At 37.4% G+C, this 19,513-nt stretch overlaps 4 protein-coding genes across 10 annotated transcripts in view; 1 reads left to right on the top strand and 3 right to left on the bottom strand.

Moving 5' to 3' along the window:
- The window catches only part of cnksr2b (connector enhancer of kinase suppressor of Ras 2b), a 54,952-nt gene extending 53,483 nt beyond the window's left edge, over window positions 1-1,469 (bottom strand). For 2 of the 4 annotated variants that reach the window (XM_079587129.1, XM_079587130.1), the window contains exon 1: window positions 863-1,329. In XM_079587129.1, the coding sequence (XP_079443255.1) occupies window positions 863-926 (64 nt within the window). In that variant the 5' untranslated portion in view covers window positions 927-1,329. Of the gene's footprint in view, window positions 1-862 lie in introns of all 4 variants that reach the window. The other 2 variants (XM_079587126.1, XM_079587128.1) reach the window with 2 other exon arrangements.
- Window positions 1,470-3,209: 1,740 nt separating this feature from the next.
- nlrc3l1 (NLR family, CARD domain containing 3-like 1) lies at window positions 3,210-9,077 on the top strand. 3 transcript variants are annotated; one of them, XM_079587052.1, is made up of 7 exons: window positions 3,210-3,594; window positions 4,283-4,487; window positions 4,732-4,833; window positions 5,161-5,256; window positions 6,518-6,647; window positions 6,751-6,991; window positions 7,078-9,077. In XM_079587052.1, exons 2-7 carry the CDS (start codon window positions 4,339-4,341, stop codon window positions 8,658-8,660), a joined length of 2,301 nt encoding a protein of 766 aa, XP_079443178.1. In that variant the 5' UTR covers window positions 3,210-3,594; window positions 4,283-4,338; the 3' UTR covers window positions 8,661-9,077. The 3 variants fall into 3 exon arrangements, with proteins under 3 accessions (XP_079443178.1, XP_079443179.1, XP_079443180.1); XM_079587053.1 differs by having other exon boundaries at window positions 3,335-3,650; XM_079587054.1 differs by lacking the exon at window positions 3,210-3,594 and having other exon boundaries at window positions 4,445-4,654.
- A 5-nt stretch (window positions 9,078-9,082) lies between these two features.
- On the bottom strand, window positions 9,083-16,656 carry LOC306985132 (hydroperoxide isomerase ALOXE3). 2 transcript variants are annotated; one of them, XM_079587059.1, is made up of 15 exons: window positions 16,537-16,656; window positions 15,673-15,826; window positions 15,342-15,546; window positions 14,905-14,986; window positions 14,693-14,815; window positions 13,078-13,181; window positions 12,788-12,960; window positions 12,550-12,693; window positions 11,539-11,739; window positions 10,888-10,974; window positions 10,642-10,811; window positions 10,418-10,539; window positions 10,241-10,341; window positions 9,903-10,073; window positions 9,083-9,813 (listed from the first exon to the last, which is right to left on the bottom strand). In XM_079587059.1, the coding sequence occupies exons 2-15, from the start codon at window positions 15,820-15,822 to the stop codon at window positions 9,634-9,636; spliced, it is 2,013 nt and encodes a 670-aa protein (XP_079443185.1). In that variant the 5' UTR covers window positions 15,823-15,826; window positions 16,537-16,656; the 3' UTR covers window positions 9,083-9,633. The 2 variants fall into 2 exon arrangements, with proteins under 2 accessions (XP_079443185.1, XP_079443186.1); XM_079587060.1 differs by having other exon boundaries at window positions 15,673-15,840; window positions 16,537-16,619.
- mrps12 (mitochondrial ribosomal protein S12) lies at window positions 16,537-18,129 on the bottom strand. The gene is made up of 3 exons (XM_079587061.1): window positions 17,884-18,129; window positions 17,711-17,782; window positions 16,537-17,600 (listed from the first exon to the last, which is right to left on the bottom strand). The coding sequence occupies exons 2-3, from the start codon at window positions 17,757-17,759 to the stop codon at window positions 17,218-17,220; spliced, it is 432 nt and encodes a 143-aa protein (XP_079443187.1). The 5' UTR covers window positions 17,760-17,782; window positions 17,884-18,129; the 3' UTR covers window positions 16,537-17,217.
- Window positions 18,130-19,513: the final 1,384 nt, after the last annotated feature.

Below are 19,513 nucleotides of genomic sequence, written 5' to 3'. Positions count from 1 at the left end.
GTGTGTGTGTGTGTGTGTGTGTGTGTGTGTGTCTTGTCCCCATAGAGATAGTAAAACTTGAGATCACCAACATTGTGGGGAGTCGGGACCAGCCAGCGGCGGGAAATGGATGAATAAACATACTAAATTATATTTTTTGGAAAATGGGTAGGTTTAGGGGAAGGGTTAGTGTAATGGTGATAGAAAAAACGGTCTGTAAAATATACAAATCATTACGCCTATGGAGAGTCCCCAAAAAGATTGCGAAACAGAGAGAGAGAGAGAGTGTGTGTGTGTGTGTGTGTGTGTGTGTGTGTGTGTGTGTGTGTGTGTGTGTACAAATCAAAACACTGTGTTCTGTTCATTAGCCGTTGTTGCTCATGAAAAAAAATCATTTTCATGAACTTCAGTGACCATGGAGGGGCCACTGAGTCTTTAACTGCCAGAGGGGTCCCAGCTGATCACTCAGCCTCCACGTGACCCGTCACTTTACATTCTGTTTGATGAGATGACGTGACTACTCTTCAGCCTATTTCATTCATTAACACCATATTTAAACACATTCTGATATCTTAATCCTTTTACGTGTATTGCCGACATCCACATCTGTTTAATAGGCTAACAGCAATCGCTATAAGCTCAATATAAGACTAAATCTTAATTGCATGACAGCTAGAGCGCGCGCGCAGTGTCGCGCCTTGATACAGCGACGTTTCCGAAAACGAGTTAAATTAAATATTGTAAGCACGCAAAAAAATTGACAAATAGGTAACATTTAGATTATCATAAAGCACAAACACTATGCACAGACAAGCTTTATTCCTATTGGATATACAGTATGTTCCTCTATTGTTACAGCAAAATACGACTGTAAAATGCATACCTTTCATCCAGTCGACTACCTGGCTTGTTGACCACCTGCTTACAGGTTCCATGACCAGAGCCATTATGGAAGTTTTTGCAGACGGTGCCAAACAAAGGTGCGAAAGAGGCGCTTCAGCACACTCCAGATCCACTCACGCAGATTTCTGCCTGTTTTTCATCCGCTGCATGTTTACCCTGCAATTTCTGCCTTGGTTCTTGAAAAACGAAGCGTTGGTGGTCTTTCAAGTTCAAAGCATTGCTCTGCATTCCTTCGCACTAGTCTTTGTGAGAGAGCTGTCAGAATAGCCTTAGATTTATCTTGGTCGCGCGCGAGGGTTTATCCTCATTTCTATCATATTCATTCACGTCGCGGTGCCTTTAATGTTTCCATTCCTTATCCCATATATCGAGCCGTAGAAGAAAAACAACGGTGAATTTGCGCAGCTGTCTGCCTCGTCTCAAGCTGTTACCAGTAAACAGTAGTCTGCACGCGCGCCCCTCGCGCACACTCGTATGACTCGCGCCTCGTCCATTCTTGCCAGTCGTTGGCTCTGGCAAATGAGCCGTCATGAGGGCCAAGCAGCGGAAACATCTCCATAATTGAGCTGTGTGCCAACCAGAGGATTAAATACCCGCTTACATATAGGCCAGTATTCAAAGATTGGGGCTATTGCTTAACTTTTATCCTTTGCAGATTCATATGAATCATTTAGGCTACTTTTTAATTTTTATATAATTTTTTTTTAAATGACTATTTCTTTTAATTGACCTTTTTTTTTACTACTTACTGTTTTATGAAGAAATTATATTAAGAAAGAAAAAGCAATAAATATAAATGGAGACTGAGACGTCAGTTCCTACAACATTCCGTCCCAACCCCTCTTTTGTGTTCCATAGAAAGAAAGTCATAAGGGTCTGGAACAACATGATGGTGAATAAATTATGGAACATTTTTCATTTGTGGATGAACTATCTCTTTAATCTAACATGCATACAGAGGTACACACACACACACACACACACACACACACACACACACACACACACACACACACACACACACAATCTAAAGGAAGATTAATATTTAGGCTGTGGTTGAATATGCATTCAACTGAATGCATGATTAAAATGGCAAATTCCATTAAAAAATATATATTTTTAATAAGGTGTTTTAAATGCCTGCTGTCCTCAAAACTGGACTGACCTATTGTCAGGGCTTTGTGCATGATCATTCAAGGGGAAACATGCAACGCCATGGGCTGACTTTCATGCCACTAGCCTGTCCCAATTAAGCCATTTCTTTTTAAGAAACATGGTGCCAAACAAAGGAAAAAAATCATGACATGCATGAGCCAGTTTTGTTTATGTGACTGATAATTACAGAGATAGTTTTCCTAAAAATGAAAATTCTATCATCATTTGCTTACCCCGTTGTTACAAAATAGTACTTCCTTTCGTCTGCGGAACATAAAAGAAGCATTTTGAGAAATGTCAGTGTATTTTTGTACAAAAAAACTAAAATGGTTTGGTTAAAATTCTTTAAAAAAACTGTGCTCTTCAAAATACAAAATAACAGGGATGCATTTCAGAGTGCTTTATGTTGATTTGACATCTCATGTGAACATACGGGGAGTGTGCACTGTTGACAGATGTTGAGAATCCCTACTGCCGGCAGGGTATTGAGGAGGCTTTTAAGGGACAAGGGGAGGAGAAGAGATCAAGGTTCAAGAGCTGCTCCATTAAGACTCAGGCCCACCATCTGCAGTTAGAGTTGGAGGGGCTTAAACAACTACAAATCTACAGCATATGAGATCAGTGCCTTTCACAGCATGAATTCAGGTCTTTTAATTACAGAAACAACACAAGGATCAACACAGGATCCTTCACCACAATGGTGTCAAATAGGGTATAAGTCAAGGTTCTTCATCCTTTTTACACTAATGGCTAGTGCATATAGAAAGTGCACAGAAAGACAGAGCAGGGACTCCCTGCTATAAAAACTTTATAGCTTTTGATTAAATAAATAGGCCTAATATAATATCTTTATAGCTATTGTTTAACTTTTTTCACACAAATTTTTTTTATTGGCAGACCCCTGTTGAAGACCTCTGGTATCTGTAGAAAAAAAGAAGCAAAATAGAAAGGTAAAATGGGAAAACTTTAAAATAAAGGTATAAATAGGCTACAATAGTACGAGCCAAGAAATAGCCTATACAATTTCTTAATGAAATAGGCCTACACATTTACTAAATAAAGAACACAAATATAGCCTCTAAACCTAAAGCAAATCATATGTGACGAAACACAATGCTCCTATACTGAAACACACAACCAGCTCAAAACATCAGAATAAAAGCTTGATCTGTTCCCACTTCCCAGAGACACTAAAAGTAGCAGGTGACAGATGACTATTAGTCCACTGCCTGAACACTTACTAAATCTACTTCACTATTCGTGCTGTCTCTTTAAGAAAATAAGGAAGTAGGCCTATAACTTCAAACCGAAACTGGAAACTATGGACACTGAATAGGTGCGCGTTTGATAGCCTAGATGTTTGTTCGCTGACCAAGTTTAATATTTACGGGCTTGTAGTGGCATAAGTTACGGTCCCAGACATTAAACAGATAAAATAATTTATGAATGGATAAAGTTTAAAGTTAACAAACCGGTTTTATTCGTCTTCCGGAATTATATGTGAACCAGACGTGGATCGAGACTATTTCGGATCCAGAAACATCGAAATAAACAAAGGTGAAATCATTTATCTGAAGCATTCATTTGACCACATACGGTCATATAAAGTGAAGGTAGGCTACACAACTTAGCTACCATGAAACAGGCTGATCAAATATTGGCTTCTTTTTACAACATTAACGTATTTTTCACACTGTAACGTAACATTGATAAACCTAGTGCTATAACTTAGTGCTAACGTTATGGACAACAAAAACGTGGACCAGCTGCAACTTGTTTTATGAACTAGCCTACTTCTGTATAAATTACGTCACAAAGATTTAGCTCTGACGTTAGCTGTGGCGAGTCTTCTAAAACGTACAAAAATAAGCCAAAAGTAAAACGGCGCAGTTTAAAGTTAAATGTGCGTGTACATTAGTCACATAATATGAATATTTCATTGTAAGCACAGAGGCAGTTTATGATTGGCTGTCAGTTGCTAAACAAACAACTCGCTGACATTTTAGCACCATTGTTTGTTTCACACTGCCTATCACTGGCGCTGCATATACATAGTGTAAAACGTTAACTGTTAGCCTACTTAACCAGATTTAGAAAGGGTCAAACGTGTTACTACTGTAACGAAAAAAAAATACTTGTTTTAGCAATAATAAGGCAATATTGAAGCCCTCCCACAAGAAGACATATGGGTTATATCCACATGAAAGGCAAATTAACTTTGCACGATGTGTATCGCTTTTAACAGGGTAAAAACACCTCTGCTTCTGACACGCGGGGAAACGCTGCAAGTAACGTTACGAGATGGATGACGACGGAGTAGACATGGCGTCAGACAACAGTCTGCCATTAGGAATTGGGGCTTCGGCCTTCGGGAGTGAAAATGGGGATGAAGAGGACTTCATTCCTCAGAGGACACTTCCATTCACCCTAGGATACTCCGATCCTGTGGGGTAATATGGGTTTTGGTAATCTTACATTGGTGTGGTTCATATATGAATATCCATGTTGACGACCATTATTTTAGACGCACGCATGCTTGTCTGTTGTGTAAGTGCGACGCCTGCTGGTAAGACCAGGAACACGCCAGTATTTGTGTATTAAGTTTACTGTTGCTTGGGTAGGTTAATTACATCTCATTCGCTTTCATTTGATTGTCTTTTTCATGTTTATATTTACAATGATCGTTCTCACCAGACAATACGTGGAGAGAGCAGAGTCCCCTGCACCCAGTTACTCCTCCATGCAAAGTGACAGCTGGTCAGAAACAAGAGAAGAGCGTGAAGAAAGTTGCACACAGTAAGTTTGCTTCACTTTCATTCAGCCCGCATAATTGTTTTGTTTTTCGAGATGATAGGACAAGTTCAGAGCTGGGACCATCTTTTATGTATTTGTCATATTTCCTTGCAGAGTTAATATATTCATCATTAAGTTAAAGATAATGAGCATGTTAAAGAGAGGATTTAGACTTTGAGCAGTAGAGAGATTTGTACCATGTATGAGTGAAAATGATACATTAAATTAGTTGTTTGAAATGTCAGAGACTTTGCTCTCTTTGTGCTTGTGGCTTAGGTTGTTATTCTTGTAATTCTGGTTGCCCTGGTTAAGATTTTCAACTTTCCACAGGGTTCTGTTAGACAGACGGGATTCGTCTGCTTCTAGCAATGAATCCTTTAGTAGTGATGAGGAGATGATGAATCCAGAGGGTGAGGCTGAAGAAAGGTGAGTGAAAGTCGCATGATGCATCTTTATCATTCTGCTTATATATTGGCATACAATTCAGAAGTCATATGTATAGAGAGATAAAAAATTAAATAAAATGAAATGAAAATGAATTACCGTAATTAATTGAATTTTAAGCCTGGCCTATATAATTAGTTATGATGCTTACATTTTCATTAAAATAGTTATTTTTGTTGTACAGATGTATACTTGTACACTATTTTAATTTAAAAATACATTTTAATGTGGGAGGGAAAATTAAACATTTAGCTGAACCATAGCATTTTAACTTTTTTGATTAAAGTTAACATGCTGTAATATTGTATTTTTGTTCACTGCATATTTTTTTTATGCATATATTATTTATTTAAGTCATCTATAAAATACACTACCATTCAAAAGTTTGGGATGAGTATATAAAACATAAAAAAATGAATACTTGTATTCAGGAAATTCATTACCCGAAAGTGACAGTAAAGATATTTACTATATGAAAAAAGATTTAGATTTTAAAGGAATGCTGTTCTTTTTATCTTTATTTTCAAAGAAACCTGAAAAAAAAAATGTATACTGTATAATGGTTTCCACAAAAACATTAAGCAGCACAACTGTTTTCAATATTGACAATAAGTAAATATAAATAAATGTTCTTTGAACAAATCAGCATATTAGAATGATTTCTGAAGGATCATGTGACACTGAAGACTGGAGTAATGATGCTGACAATTCTCAATTCTGACAGCCATTCAATTGGGGCGGCAGTGGCTCAGTGGTTCATGTAGGTTGTCTACAAACTGAAAGGTTGGTGGTTCGATCCCCGGTTCCACTGGACCAAGTGTCGAGGTGTCCATGAGCAAGACACCTAACCCCAGCTGCTCCCGACGAGCTGAGTGGCGCCTTGCATGGCTGACACCGCCGTCGGTGTATGAATGTATGAGTGAATGGGTGAATGAGAGGCAAATTGTAAAGCGCTTTGGTGGCCATGGGTCTATGAAAGCGCTATATAAATGCAGTCCATTTACCATTTACCATTTACAATTCAGCTTTACCATCACTTGGGATACATTACATTTAAAATATAAAATATATCATTTAAATTCTAATAATATTTCACAATATTACTGTTTTTACTCTATTCTTGTTCAAATAAATGAGCATAAAAAAATCGTACAGAGCCCAAACCTTTGAACAGTAGTGTTAGTGTGGTTTTCATTTATCCTCACATGAATATTTTAAATAACTCTTTTCTTTTTAAAATAAGCACACGAAAGAAGGTCAGGAAGGAAGCTATCCTGAAACAAGAAAAAGTCCCTGTTCCTGTTAAACCAGAGTTGGTAGTAGATCCAAATGAGAAAAGGCATCCAGCGATGACGGTGAAATTTGCTTTCGAGGTAAGGCCTACAACCAATGGTCATCCATTTAAAGCAATCACAATATTACCATTTATTGCCTTTTACAATGAGTTGAGAACTATCATTCTGTGCTACATCTCAGGCCCTCACAATCTGCCTAAAGAAACTTGAACCGGACGAATTAAAGTACTTCCAAAAACGAATGTGGGAACGATATCCAGAGCGCTTCCGTGATCCCCTGGATGGACTTGATATTGTGGGTCTGGTGGATAAGATGCTGGAGATCTGTGATATTGAGGTGTCTATGAAGATCACTCTGGCGCTATTTAAGGTCATGGACTTAAAGAAACTGACTGAACATCTGCTAGGACTATGCAAAAGAAGTAAGTCATATTATTTTATCCTCGCTAAAGCATTACAGTGCATTTCAAACAGTTGTCTTAAAATCTTTCATTTTGATGTTTCACAGACGAAGTGCGCTACGAGTTGAAATTGGCTCTGAAGAAGAAGTATGAGATGGTGTATGAGGGTTTTAGTCCGCAAGGACACCCAGTCCCCTTTGAATCGGTATATACAGACCTTTTCATTACAGATGGCATTAATGCATCAGTGAACAGCGAGCATGAGTTCAGAACAAAGATAGAAGAGCTCCTAGAGACTGGGAAAGTGAATAGGACGCCATTAACCGGAAATGACTTATTTCCCTCTGAGAGTCCGAGGGCAAGGCGCATAAGGTCGGTGTTATCCAGAGGAGTCCCAGGAAGTGGCAAATCATTTGCAGTGCAGCGCTTCATCCTCGACTGGGCGGATGGAAAAGTCCACCAAGGTATTTTCTTTCTCATTCCTCTGCAGTTCAAGGAATTGAACAAGATGCTGGAAGGAGAGCATACCCTCATCTCTCTAATCAGCACCTTCTATCCAGAGATGAAGGAAATAGACACTCTCGAATTTGAGGGCTGCCCAGTAATGTTCATATGCGACGGCCTAGATGACACTCAAATCCTCTTTAACTTCCGGAGAACAACATATTGGTGTGATGCGTGCAAGCCTACGAGTGTGCAAGTGTTGATTACTAACCTCGTCAGGGGGAACCTGCTCTATAACACCTTCGTGTGGGTCATTTCTAGGGCAGGAGCTCTGGATGTGATCCCACCGGAACACGTCCACCAACTTCTGGAGGTTCGTGGCTTTACTGATGACCAGAAAGAGGCCTATTTCAGGAAGACGATCGTAGACCCAGACCTTGCTGAGAGGGTGATCGCTCACATCAAGTCTTCTAAGACGCTGTTTATTATGTGCCACTTGCCATTTTTCTGCTGGGTGGCATCTAAAGTGCTGCAGCGACAGTTTCAGTCTCTTCCACCATCAGCACAGGTGCCCAAAACTCTTACCAATCTGTACACCATTATGCTGCATCGTCACACTCAAATGTCCGTTCAGAAACTGGAGAATGACCCCAGTGAAGAAACCAAAGGTCTTACTGCTGATCAGCTGCTCATTAAGCTTGCAAAGATCTCCTACGGCATGCTTGAGAAGAACGAGTTTCAGATGGAGAAAGAACATTGGGACGAGGTTGGATTGCCGGATTCATACCCAGCCATGTCCTGCACCGGTCTCTGCACTGAGTATTACAGAGAGAAGTACATGATTTACACCGAGAAGGTGAGCTGCTTTGCTCATCCGACCATTCAGGAATACCTCGCTGCTCTTCATGTTTTCTTCTGTTTCAAGAAACACGGGAAGAATATCCTTGAGCAGAGCAAGCTGAAGGTCTTAAAGGTTTCCTTGTCAGAGTTACTCAAGAGTGCAGTTGACAAAGCATTAAGCTCTAAGAATAGCAACTTCGATATCTTTCTCCGCTTTCTGATGGGTTTGTCTGTGGAGGCCAACCAGGAGCTGCTCAAGAACCTCCTTCAGATCTCTTCCAGTTCTAGCCAGAATGCACGGGAAGAGACGACACGATACATTACTAAGAAAATCAAAGAAGGCCACTTCCCTGAAAAAACTGAAAACCTTATGCGGTGCATTGATGAGCTTAACCCACAACTGTAGGGACGAACTTCTGAGAGTGATGCTTTTGCATTATCTCTTGCCAAAAGATTGAGGTGGTAGAAAAATAATCTGTGAAGAATGTCTATCATCCAGGTCTACATTGAGGGTCTTGCAGTGGCATTTGGATGTGTGTGTTTTTTCATCAGAAAAAGACAAATTATGTGTAAACACTATAAGAATTGTTCAATCACTTTTTTTTTGAGGGTTGTGTATTTTGTGTTATTGCATTTGGATATTGTTACTCCAGCTTTTGTATTCAAGCCTGTTCATTTGTTTAGTGTAAAAGTACATGCATTTAAAGTGTGGATAGTATTAAATGCTGTTATTAGGAATAATTCCATATCAAACCCAAACATGCATGAAATATTTGTGGCACTTGTGTCCATAAAATAAAAAATAAAGACCTGCTCAAAAGTCGGTTTTGATGCTTTTTTAAAAATTCTTTATTTTTATTATAATAATTCTTTATTATCATTTTTCAAACACTATCTAGGATGATTTCAACAGCATTTAAATCAAGTCAATATTGACAAATGAGATATTCACACAGTAATTTCAAAGAATTAAAAATGTATTCATCAGAATAGTTTTATAACTTAAATGTTAAATTTTAGATGTTAAAAAACGACAAATGAGTAATTATTATATAGTAAGCAAATATTCATCATAATTTAGGTTTAATTAGGTTTAAATGTTATAAATTAACATCCACATGTTAAAAATAATAATAAATACATGATTTCACAGACAGGGCTTAGATTAAGCCAGATTTAGGCCTTAGTTCAATTAGGACATTTAAGTAGCTTTTATAAATGTGTCCTAGACATTTTTTTTAAGATGTGCTTTCGGTTAAAACACCTCAAACATACATTTTAGTCTGGGACTAGGCTTAAGCCCCTGTCTGAAACCAGGTGACAGCGTGTTAAAATAATACTGAAACATCATGTTTTAGTCCTGATCACACCGCTCTGTGTCAAATGCTGACACTGTTGCTGATCGTATCAGGGCACATGTACGTGTAAGGCACTTGCAGCCCTGTGTTTCTGTCTTTGATGGACTCACTCAAAAAGGACAGCTCTGCTCGATAATCTCTGATCATTTTCTGGGGAGCCGTCTGGCAAAAGTAGTCCTCAGGGTATTGCCCGAGTGAAACCTGCATAAAAGATTAGAACGGATTTGTAGGGATTTGTGATTATTAACAACAAATGGGATAATCCAATCAGTTGAGTAGGAAACGCTCACTAAATCTGATGAAGGTTTGCTCAAGAGCCAAAAGACTGATACTAGATATGCAGAGGTGTTCATGTCAGCCAGAGTGTCCAGCAGGGTGTTTTTGTCTGACCTTCCCTTAGATGTAGGAGGGGGTCTTTTTAGAGAGCCAGGGGCGTTGGGAAACCAACTTCCATAGTCAAACTAAGTAAAAAAAAAAGTTTTTAGATCATTATACAAACACACACACACACACACACACACACACACACACACACACATATATATATATATATATATATATATATATATATATATATATATATATATATATATTAAGTACAATAATTTTCAGTTTATTTTAAACTTACTAGTCCTGCTCTGAGGGCAGAATGTTGAGCTGACACTGTGAAGACCACCATGGTTACAAATTTAATGACCTCCTCCACTGTACTAAAACACTGAGGTATTCCTAAATGAGATGAAAAAAAAATTTGATGATGAAAAATATAATGACATCACAGCTATGGCCATATCACTTTACTTACCTGTGCTGATCTTCTCAAGAAACCCATGAATGAAGATCTCCTTGATCCAGTCCTGGAGTTCAGTGTCCCGCTGCACATCACCGTCACTCTTGTAATAAAACTCCACCATGCTCCTTACAAAACTTGAGATCGCAAAATCACCACAAAGTCATCTGATTTGTATTTGGCACACTGAAGAATGCTTTCAATATGCCATGAAAGAAACGTAATTATGCACAAATTACTCATTTATTATGCCCCAGATCTGAAGTCCATCATCTCTGTAGAAGAAGTTGGGAATAGATTCCAGACCACGGTCACTGATGTCTTCAAGCAGGCAGAGAGAGCTGTAGGTCAGGTCTGAGAGCGCCTTCTTCATGAGATCGGTCATCCCTTCATCTCCAATACTGGTATTCTGAAGTCATAATGATTTGCAAGTAATTGTGTTCATTAAAATTTTTTATGAAAATAAAAATATCCTAAGTCAATACCTGAGTGACAGCACCGTTAGGACCGATAAGTCTGTCCCGAAGAAGGGTGTTTATCTGGAGGGTATAACGGGTGTGTGGCACCAGCAACTATGAGAGAATCACAAATATGAAAATGAGTCATGATGATTTTAAAGAGGACCTATTATGCTTTTTTACATTTTCAATTCTTTTTTTAGTGTGTTGCTGTTTGAGTGGTTATGGTAAGGGGCGTAAAATTTACGAAACACGTTCAAAGTTGTTGACCAATCAGAATACACTTGCCCAGTCGACCAATTAGAGAATATTAAGCTTTTCGGAAGGAGTGGCTTCAGAGACACAGGAACGAAACAGAGCGTTACTAAAAGACTGGGAAGAGTGGTGCTGCAACAATTATGTGCAAAATAAGTGCTTTGCCAAGAATGAAAAACTAATCTAGACCCCAAATACAAAATCAAGACTTTGTAAAAGGGCATAATATGGCCTCTTTAATACATCAGATCTTGAGACTCTCTGTAAAGGTTTTGCTCATCCAGGTTATGGCAGAATGTCAGGTATTGTACTGATTTCTTTGAGCTGTAATGTATATTTCTTTGGTCCAAGTGTGTTAATACTCAGAAGTATTAAAAAAGGTCCTGTAAACAAATGAGCTGCACCTGACAGTATCCTGAGTACCTTATGAATTGGGTGAGCTGCCGAGAGGTTCCTTAGCAATGACACTGTAAAGGTCTCAGCCAACAGATGGGTGCGCAGGTAGAACGATGCCTGATGCTCAAGATAGTCTGCATTCCTCACATAGAGTTTGGCAAGCTGCCAATCATACTCACAGTCGCTAGGCAGGAAAACTGGATTGCCGCCTGACGCCTGTTGCTGCAACTGACACAGCAATGACAGACCAAATGGGAATCACAGTTAATAATTTGCTGTAAAATGAACAATACAATCAGCAAGGTTAAGAAAGCATAAACAATCTTAAAGGTTGGTTTATTATTTTTTTACTGGCCATGTCTGTCACACTAAACCAAAACAATTTAATCAGCATTTTTGTCTTGTTTCCAATAGAAAATGTTTAAACTTTCTTAAAGCAAGATCAAATCTAAAATAAGATTAGATCACATTTAACTGTGTACATTTGTTAAATTTAATTATTTATTTATTATTTTAAGCATATTGCTTTGTATAATGCTTTGGAAAATAAGTTTTACTGATTAAATTAACTGATTAAAATACTTTTTTCTAACCGCTTTTATCTAAAATCTTATATTTATATAGATTTTTTAAACATATTTTAAGCATAAACCTCACTAAATTTTGTATTAACAGATTTGCAGAAATTAACAGAAATCAGTGGGCTAAGAAAAATAAACTTTATACATATATACTTCAAATAAAATGTATCTTGTTTCAAGGAAGTTAAAAAATACTGATTAACAAAATATTATTTTTCTTCAGGGAATTCCTGTTTGTCGTCGTATGTTTGTTTTTTAACCTTATGTGTATATATATAATATATATAAGGTTAAAAGGTTAAAGGTTATAAGGTTAAAAAACAAACACAAGTGTGTATATATATATATATATATATATATATATATATATATAAAAAGGGTGATAAGATGCCAGAATGAATACACATATTTAAGATTTGGTCCCGTCCATTCTGGCACAGTAAAACCCAGCAAATACCTGAATAGCAATAGGCAGAAGTTTGCCCATTTGGTTCTTGTACAGCAGACACAGTGGAGCCGCAACATACTGCTGCTTCCCATTGATGACTTGAGCCGGTAAATCTGCCAGTCTTTTATAGTCACATAAGAATATGTTTCCTTGCTGTTGGGTTAAAAAAAGCAAAAAAATTATAGTTTGTGTTGAGATATAACATTCATATTATGAAAGCAAGAGAGCAAATTTGATATTGTTTTACCTTCATCTCTTGAGTAAGAGACGTTCCACTCCCAAGAAAAGGCTGCACCACACCGTCATTAACAGCAAAGTTCAGAGGAAGCTCAGTGCATCGGCGGAGCATCATTGGATTGGGGCCATTTAGGAGCTGGTATCCAAAAAAATCATCATCCATCCAGTGCAGCTGCACATATTCTATTAAAAAAAGGATTGCAACGACAAAACTGCCAGGTTATTTCAGTTTTACTGCACTCGGCATCTGATGTCAACATATCTGTGTAACAGATCACTTTAGCAGCTACTGTATCATACCAGAGATAGTGGTTCTGGATGACCAAAAGGCACTCTTCATGTCTTCCATTTCAACCCACTGATCAGGTCTTTTCACCAGTTTCTTCATTCTGATCTCACCGAGCCTGGAAGATAAATTCATCATTGATGTAAAGAAGTGACCAGGCAGCATATACTAATACCTATAATAATAATAATGCAACCCCATTTCCAGAAAAGTTGGGACATTTTGTAAAATGCAAAAATCAAGAATCTAGTTTGTTTATTCTCTTTCAACTTTATTTATCTAACAAAAGTACAAAGAGAATATTTTCAATGCTTTCACTGACCAACTTATTATTTATTATATATATATTTATTTATTATTGTGATGGCTGAAACACTCCAAAAATGTTGGGACAAAAGGAAAATAAAAGTGAAAAGATTATAGAATATCCAAGTTGAACTGTTTTAAAACAGTCCACTATGAGCAGGTGAATTGGTAATAGGTGAGGGTATCATATTTGTGTGTAAAAGTAGCATCCACCAATGCAAAGATGGATCATGGCCTGCCACTCATAGTGAGAAATGTCCAACAATTCAAAAATCACATTTCTCAGTGGAAGATTGTAAAGTATTTAGGTCTTCCACCCTCTACCATACATAATATTGTGAAAAGATTCAGGGAATCAAGAGAAATCTCAGTCTGTGTAGGGCAAGGCAGGAGACCTCTGTTGAATGTGTGTGACCTTCGAGCCCTCATATGGCATTGCATGAGAGACCATCATGATACAGTGTTAAATATAGCCACATGTGCCCAGGAGTACTTTAAAAAAAAAACAAGTTGGCATTTCCTGCGAGTTCTCTGGGCCTAATCTCATCTCAGATGGTCCAAAAGACAGTGGAAATGTGTGTGGTGGTCAGATGAGTCCACGTTTCAGATTGAATTAGGAAAAAATGGACATTGAGTTCTCAGTCCCAAAGACGAAAGGGACCATCCAGACTTTCATCAGTGACAGGTAAAAAAGCAAACATCTGTCATGGTATGGGGGTGCATCAGTGCTAACGGATTGGGTGACTTGCATATGTGTGAAGGTACCTTTGATGTGGAGGTATATATTGGGATTGTCCAGACATATATACTGCCATCAAGATTAAATCTTTCCTAGGTGGTTATTACCGCAAAAACAATGCCAGGCATCATTCTGCACGTTCCACAACAGAGTGGTTTTGAAGAAACTCCACACCTGCAGTCCAGATCTGTCTCCTACTGAAAATGTATGGCCCATCATGAAGAGGAGAATCAGACAATGCTGACTGACAGACTGTTGAGCAGCTGTCTTGTATCAGGTGAGATTAGGCAGAAATTCCACAACCAAAACTGCAACTACAATCCTCAATTCCCAAACAATTAAAAAGTGTAATTAAAAGGAAAAGTAATGTGACAGTGGTAACCATGCCTCTGCCCAAACCTTTTTGGAGTGTGATCCAGCCATTAAAATGAGCTGATTTTAAGTTAGTCAGTAAAAACATTGGAAATCTTCTCTTTGTACTTTTGTCACTTAAGAGAAAAGAGAATTAACAAATCAGATTCTTGATTTTTTTTTTTGTCCCAACTATCCTTGAAAAAGGGGTTGTGGGTTAGGAGGAACCTTACGCAGTTGAGCTGTTGAAAGCTGAATCCATGTCTTTAGTGAAAGAGAAGCGGACCACTGAGGGAAGAGACAGGGGCTCCTGAAAACACGTACACTGTGGGAGACCTGTTTTAAACTCAGTCCACCTCAAGGGAAAGCAAAGATACACAAACGCATGAAACAATGAGGAGGGCACAAATTATTGCAAAGTCAAATCTTGGTCGTGCAAACTTACTGGTACACTTGCTTGTTATGCTTCATCTCATTTTTTCTGTGCTCTTCCAGTTGTAAATATTTTTCGTCATAGATTTTTGTAGCTGTCAGACATTTGAAAAGTAACAGAAAGTTACAGAAGTCAATTTCGACAGAAAATCCCAGTGAGAATAGACATACATTACTGTTCAAAAGTTTGCGGTCGGGAAGATTTTTGAAATTAGTCTTTTTGAACAAAAAAAAAATCAAAAGAACAACATTTATTTGGAACAGAAATCTTTTGTTACATTATAAATGGCATTACTGTCACTTTTGATCAATGTAATGCATCCTCGATGAATAAAAGTATTATTTCTTTTTAAATCTTACTGACCCCAAACATTTGAATGATATATAAAATATGAATGATCACTGCTTTCAACAATGATATTTATCAATAATATATATATATATACAAACCTTTGGCCTCTCGCAGCTCAATCACTTCCCCCTCTGCCATCCAGCGATAGCATGGGAAATGGATCACATCCTTCTCGGGGGTTCTTACATTTACCAGAGAGCAGAACCAGTCATTCTCTGGCAAGAACATGACATTATCTTTCTCAAGTCTGATAAGCAGCAGGTAGCCGATTGTGAACCTGGTTGTCACTTTATACTTTACTTTCTAGGTAAAACAAACAAACAAAAACAATACTACAGTTAAAGAAGCTTATGGCTCATTTCAGTCAGATATTTCCTGTGCACATTTTAATTGTTTTAAATAGATTTTTTTTAAATATATATATCTCACCATCCCAGTCTTAAAATCTCTTCCAAAGCTGTCAAGCTTGGTCCGCTCACTCTCTCCATGTGTGCCAATTAGAGTAATGAATATTTTGTCAAAAGTGCCCGCGTGGGTCATGGAGCCTGTGGTAACCTCTACTTCATATATGGCCTCCATGGCTCTGAAAGGAATAGGCTACAGAGGTTTTGTACTTGCTCTTGATTTTTAATCAAAATCCTATTCTTAACTAGTAGGCACTATTTGTTTTACAGTACAATATATATCTAAAATAGTCTAAAAAATGTCTATAATGCTTACATTTTACATTTAGGGATAGTTCGCAAAAAAAGTCATATAATTTAATCATTTTATGACGCCCAAACCTGGTGTTCAAACCTGTCTTCAAAAATGACTTCCTTTTTTTGTGGTTAATGAAGATATTTTGAAATGGGTGTTTTGCCACTTGTAACCAAAACGGTTTGGTTATATCAACATTCTTCAAAATTTATTACGTCGTGTTCCACAGAAGAAAGTCACGTGGGTTTGGAAAAACATAAGGGTACATTTTTTTTATAAAAATGTTCATTGTTGTTTGAACTCAACTACCATTTAACAATACAAATTTTATTGTAAAGAAAAAAATCGAATTTTCTTCTTTAGAATGTATCTCTGCTTTTATTGTTTTACACATAGACAGTATATAAACGGTTTTACACAGGACGAGAGCAGCAAACAGTAGCCTAAACACTTGCGTCGCGCTGCATCGCGTCGACGACAAGTAGACGATGCGTCCGACCTGGATTATAAGCATAAACCTCACTAAATATAGTTGTGTAAAATTACAGTATATAATATATGTATATTTATCATACCTTCTCAAAGAAAACATACCTGAGGTAAATGTGCAAGCAGAGCCTGAGAGACAGTTGAAAGTCATACGAGGAAAACCTAAAGCCCAGTAGCAGGACCCTGCCAAACTGGATTATGATTCTACAATAGCAAAAAGCACAGGCTCAGGCAAATCGAGCTGAAGGTGAAACTAAAATAATACTGGTTGAAGCCTACCATATAAGGACATTCCTGCAGTGTTTATTTCCTAATCATTGGCTTCTGCCCAGTTTAAAAAAAAAAACACATTGGTCTACATGTAGGTGTTTTAGTTGTGCCTGGTTTAAATGTTTTACAATTTTTTTACAGCAGGAACTGCTTTTTTGGTTTCTATGAATCCTACTTCTTGGAACTCAATTTGTGAATAATTGTTTGTATACCATGTCACCAAACATGCAGACTGCAGTTTGTTTGTATGTATGAGATAAACCAACTCATAATCATCCTTGATCATTCAATAATAGTTTCTTATGTCAGGAAATAGTACCAGCAAAGACCAACAGCGACCAACAACTCCTTTTATTTTTGTCAAAGAGTATTGATCAACATAATGTAGGATCAGCTCACCGTTGGGTGGAATATCTGTGCGAATTAGGCTTGACCATCATGATTGACATTTCAAACCAAGTTTATTTTTTTTATTACAGTCATAAAGATATATCCAGTTATACACAGTCATAGTAATTATTGTTTCTTCTTTACGACATGTGCACAGTCATATTTGCCCCTGACCACCTTGAGTTTGACCCCTGGTAAGTCCTGTGTCCTCCCTCCTTTCACCAGCACCACATTGTGCTCCTGGAGATTGTGTCCTTCCCCTGGGATGTACACAATGGCTTCTTGACCAGTGGACAGACGTACTCGTGCACACTTGCGGTTTGCTGAGTTGGGCTTCTTGGGTTTCCTGATCATGGTCTTCAGAACTACAGCTTTGAGCTGTGGATGTCCAAAAGTGGCACTGACCTTTGGGGGAGATGGGGGAGATTTGCCCTTACGGTGCATCTGATTGAGAGTGGCCATGGTCCTGGTGAAGACGGGTCCAGACCAGAAAGGTACAGATTGCGATGCTGACAAAATAATATAGTACAAAATAGCATCATTAATTTTAATTACTTATTTTAAAACCATTTCAATTATTTATTTTAAAAGCTAATCAAACGATGCTGCAAAGACTCACCCTGCAAAACAGACGAGAGCATTGGTCTCAGACTTCCAAGAAAAGACATTCTTAATTCATCTGCATGAACAACTGGAAAATCGAATCATAAGATGCGTGTCATCTCAGTTTAACTGGAACATAGTGAAACACACTGCGACAGTGTAACGTTATTCTATGTATGTTCAATTTACCTGTATGTTCGTTGCGTTAAAAACAAAGTAGCGGACGTTTCTCAAGTGCTGACTTTAGTTTTCAGTCAGAAGAGGAAAGAGGACGAATTATTTCACCCTAACACAGTTATGTTAGCGACATGCACGTCGCCATGTTGAAAATACGTCATCTACCCGAAGAAATCTTCCTCGATCCCAGACCAGTGACGAGCTCTACTGAACCGCCTAATACTGCCATCTAGTGGATGGGTTTTCACGTTTGGGTTTACATGTCGAAAATCCTGCCAATATTCACAATAAGTTAGTGACGGTTGTAAAATATTTTTTTCTTTAGAACTACATTAAGAAATGCAATTAATACAAAACGGCTTAATTAATACAATACACGTATTAATACACATTTATATAATAAAAACGTCTTATATTATGAATTATAAGCTATTTTTATACTATGGGGTTCAAAGTTCACAAAAAAAAATGTATGTGGTGTTTCCGGAGGTTGTACACGAAAAAGGCTGAAATTCTTGCTTGAAAAATAAAAAAAGGACATGTTGTAATGCATGCATAAGTGTCGTTTAGCTTTAGCTTTAATTTCATTATTTTATTTATTTTTCTTTTATTAAGCAGTGAAACAATTGTATTGTAACATATATTTAAAATCTCACATAAAATCATTAAAAATGTATTTAACATTTCAAACATGAAACATTTCAAATTCAGTGTGTAACCAACACATAGCCTCATTTTGTTGACGTAGAAAACCATAAAACAGAGATGACCTCTTTATTTCCACATGTTTTATTCAGTTCAAATGACAGTTGGAACATCCTAAAAGAAAAAGAAAAAGGATGACATCTAGTCGAGAAGATATAATAATAATAATATTCACGTTAATCCAATATTGGTTGTGTCCATCGCCCCTATACCCTAATTTCAATATCAAATGTATTTCTATAAAGTTCCAGTAGTGGGATTGAATGTGAGATTGAATAAGTGCACTCAATAACGTCCAAAATGGTTTCGGACACCCAAATGGCTGTTCCCTCAAATATTGCAGTCTCTATGAAAAGTTTTTTGGCTGTTAGCATGAATATGATAGCCTTACTGTTATCTATAAGCTAGTGTGCTCCAAAACAATGACAGAATTCGCATTTAGAAAACAAATCTCAACGTTGAAAAAAAAAATCAGGTTGATGTCAGAATCCAACGTCAGTCGGGTTCTGACGTCAATCCGACTTTCATTTCCAACCAAAATGCAAACCCTGGAACTAAAATCACCCCCTGACTGAAGTTACAACTTTCTACTCAAGGACATTGACAGAAATGTAGTGGAGTAAAAAGTATGATATTTGTCTTTCAAATGTAGGCCTAGTGAAGTTAAAGTAAAAATGTAGTGAAGTTAAAGTACTAAACTTTCATGTTTCATGTTTCAAGTGCAAAATTGTAATATTCAATGGTGTCCTTCAACATTACATTAATTTCGCACTTAAACTGGCCTATAACATTTTAAAGTAGGCCTATATTATGTCCGCAATAAGCAGACTAATCTTTTTCTTTTCGTTTCTTTTTTTACACTAATACTTCTTTTTCACACTGATAAGTGATAACACTTATTTTTTACACTAATAACTTTTTCAAAACATTCAATCTT

The sequence above is a fragment of the Phoxinus phoxinus genome, assembly GCF_949152265.1.
Source record: "Phoxinus phoxinus genome assembly, chromosome: 17".
Taxonomy (NCBI): Eukaryota; Metazoa; Chordata; class Actinopteri; order Cypriniformes; family Leuciscidae; genus Phoxinus; species Phoxinus phoxinus.
The sequence above is the reverse complement of the archived record's forward strand: the minus strand, read 5'-3'. Positions and strand labels throughout refer to the sequence as shown.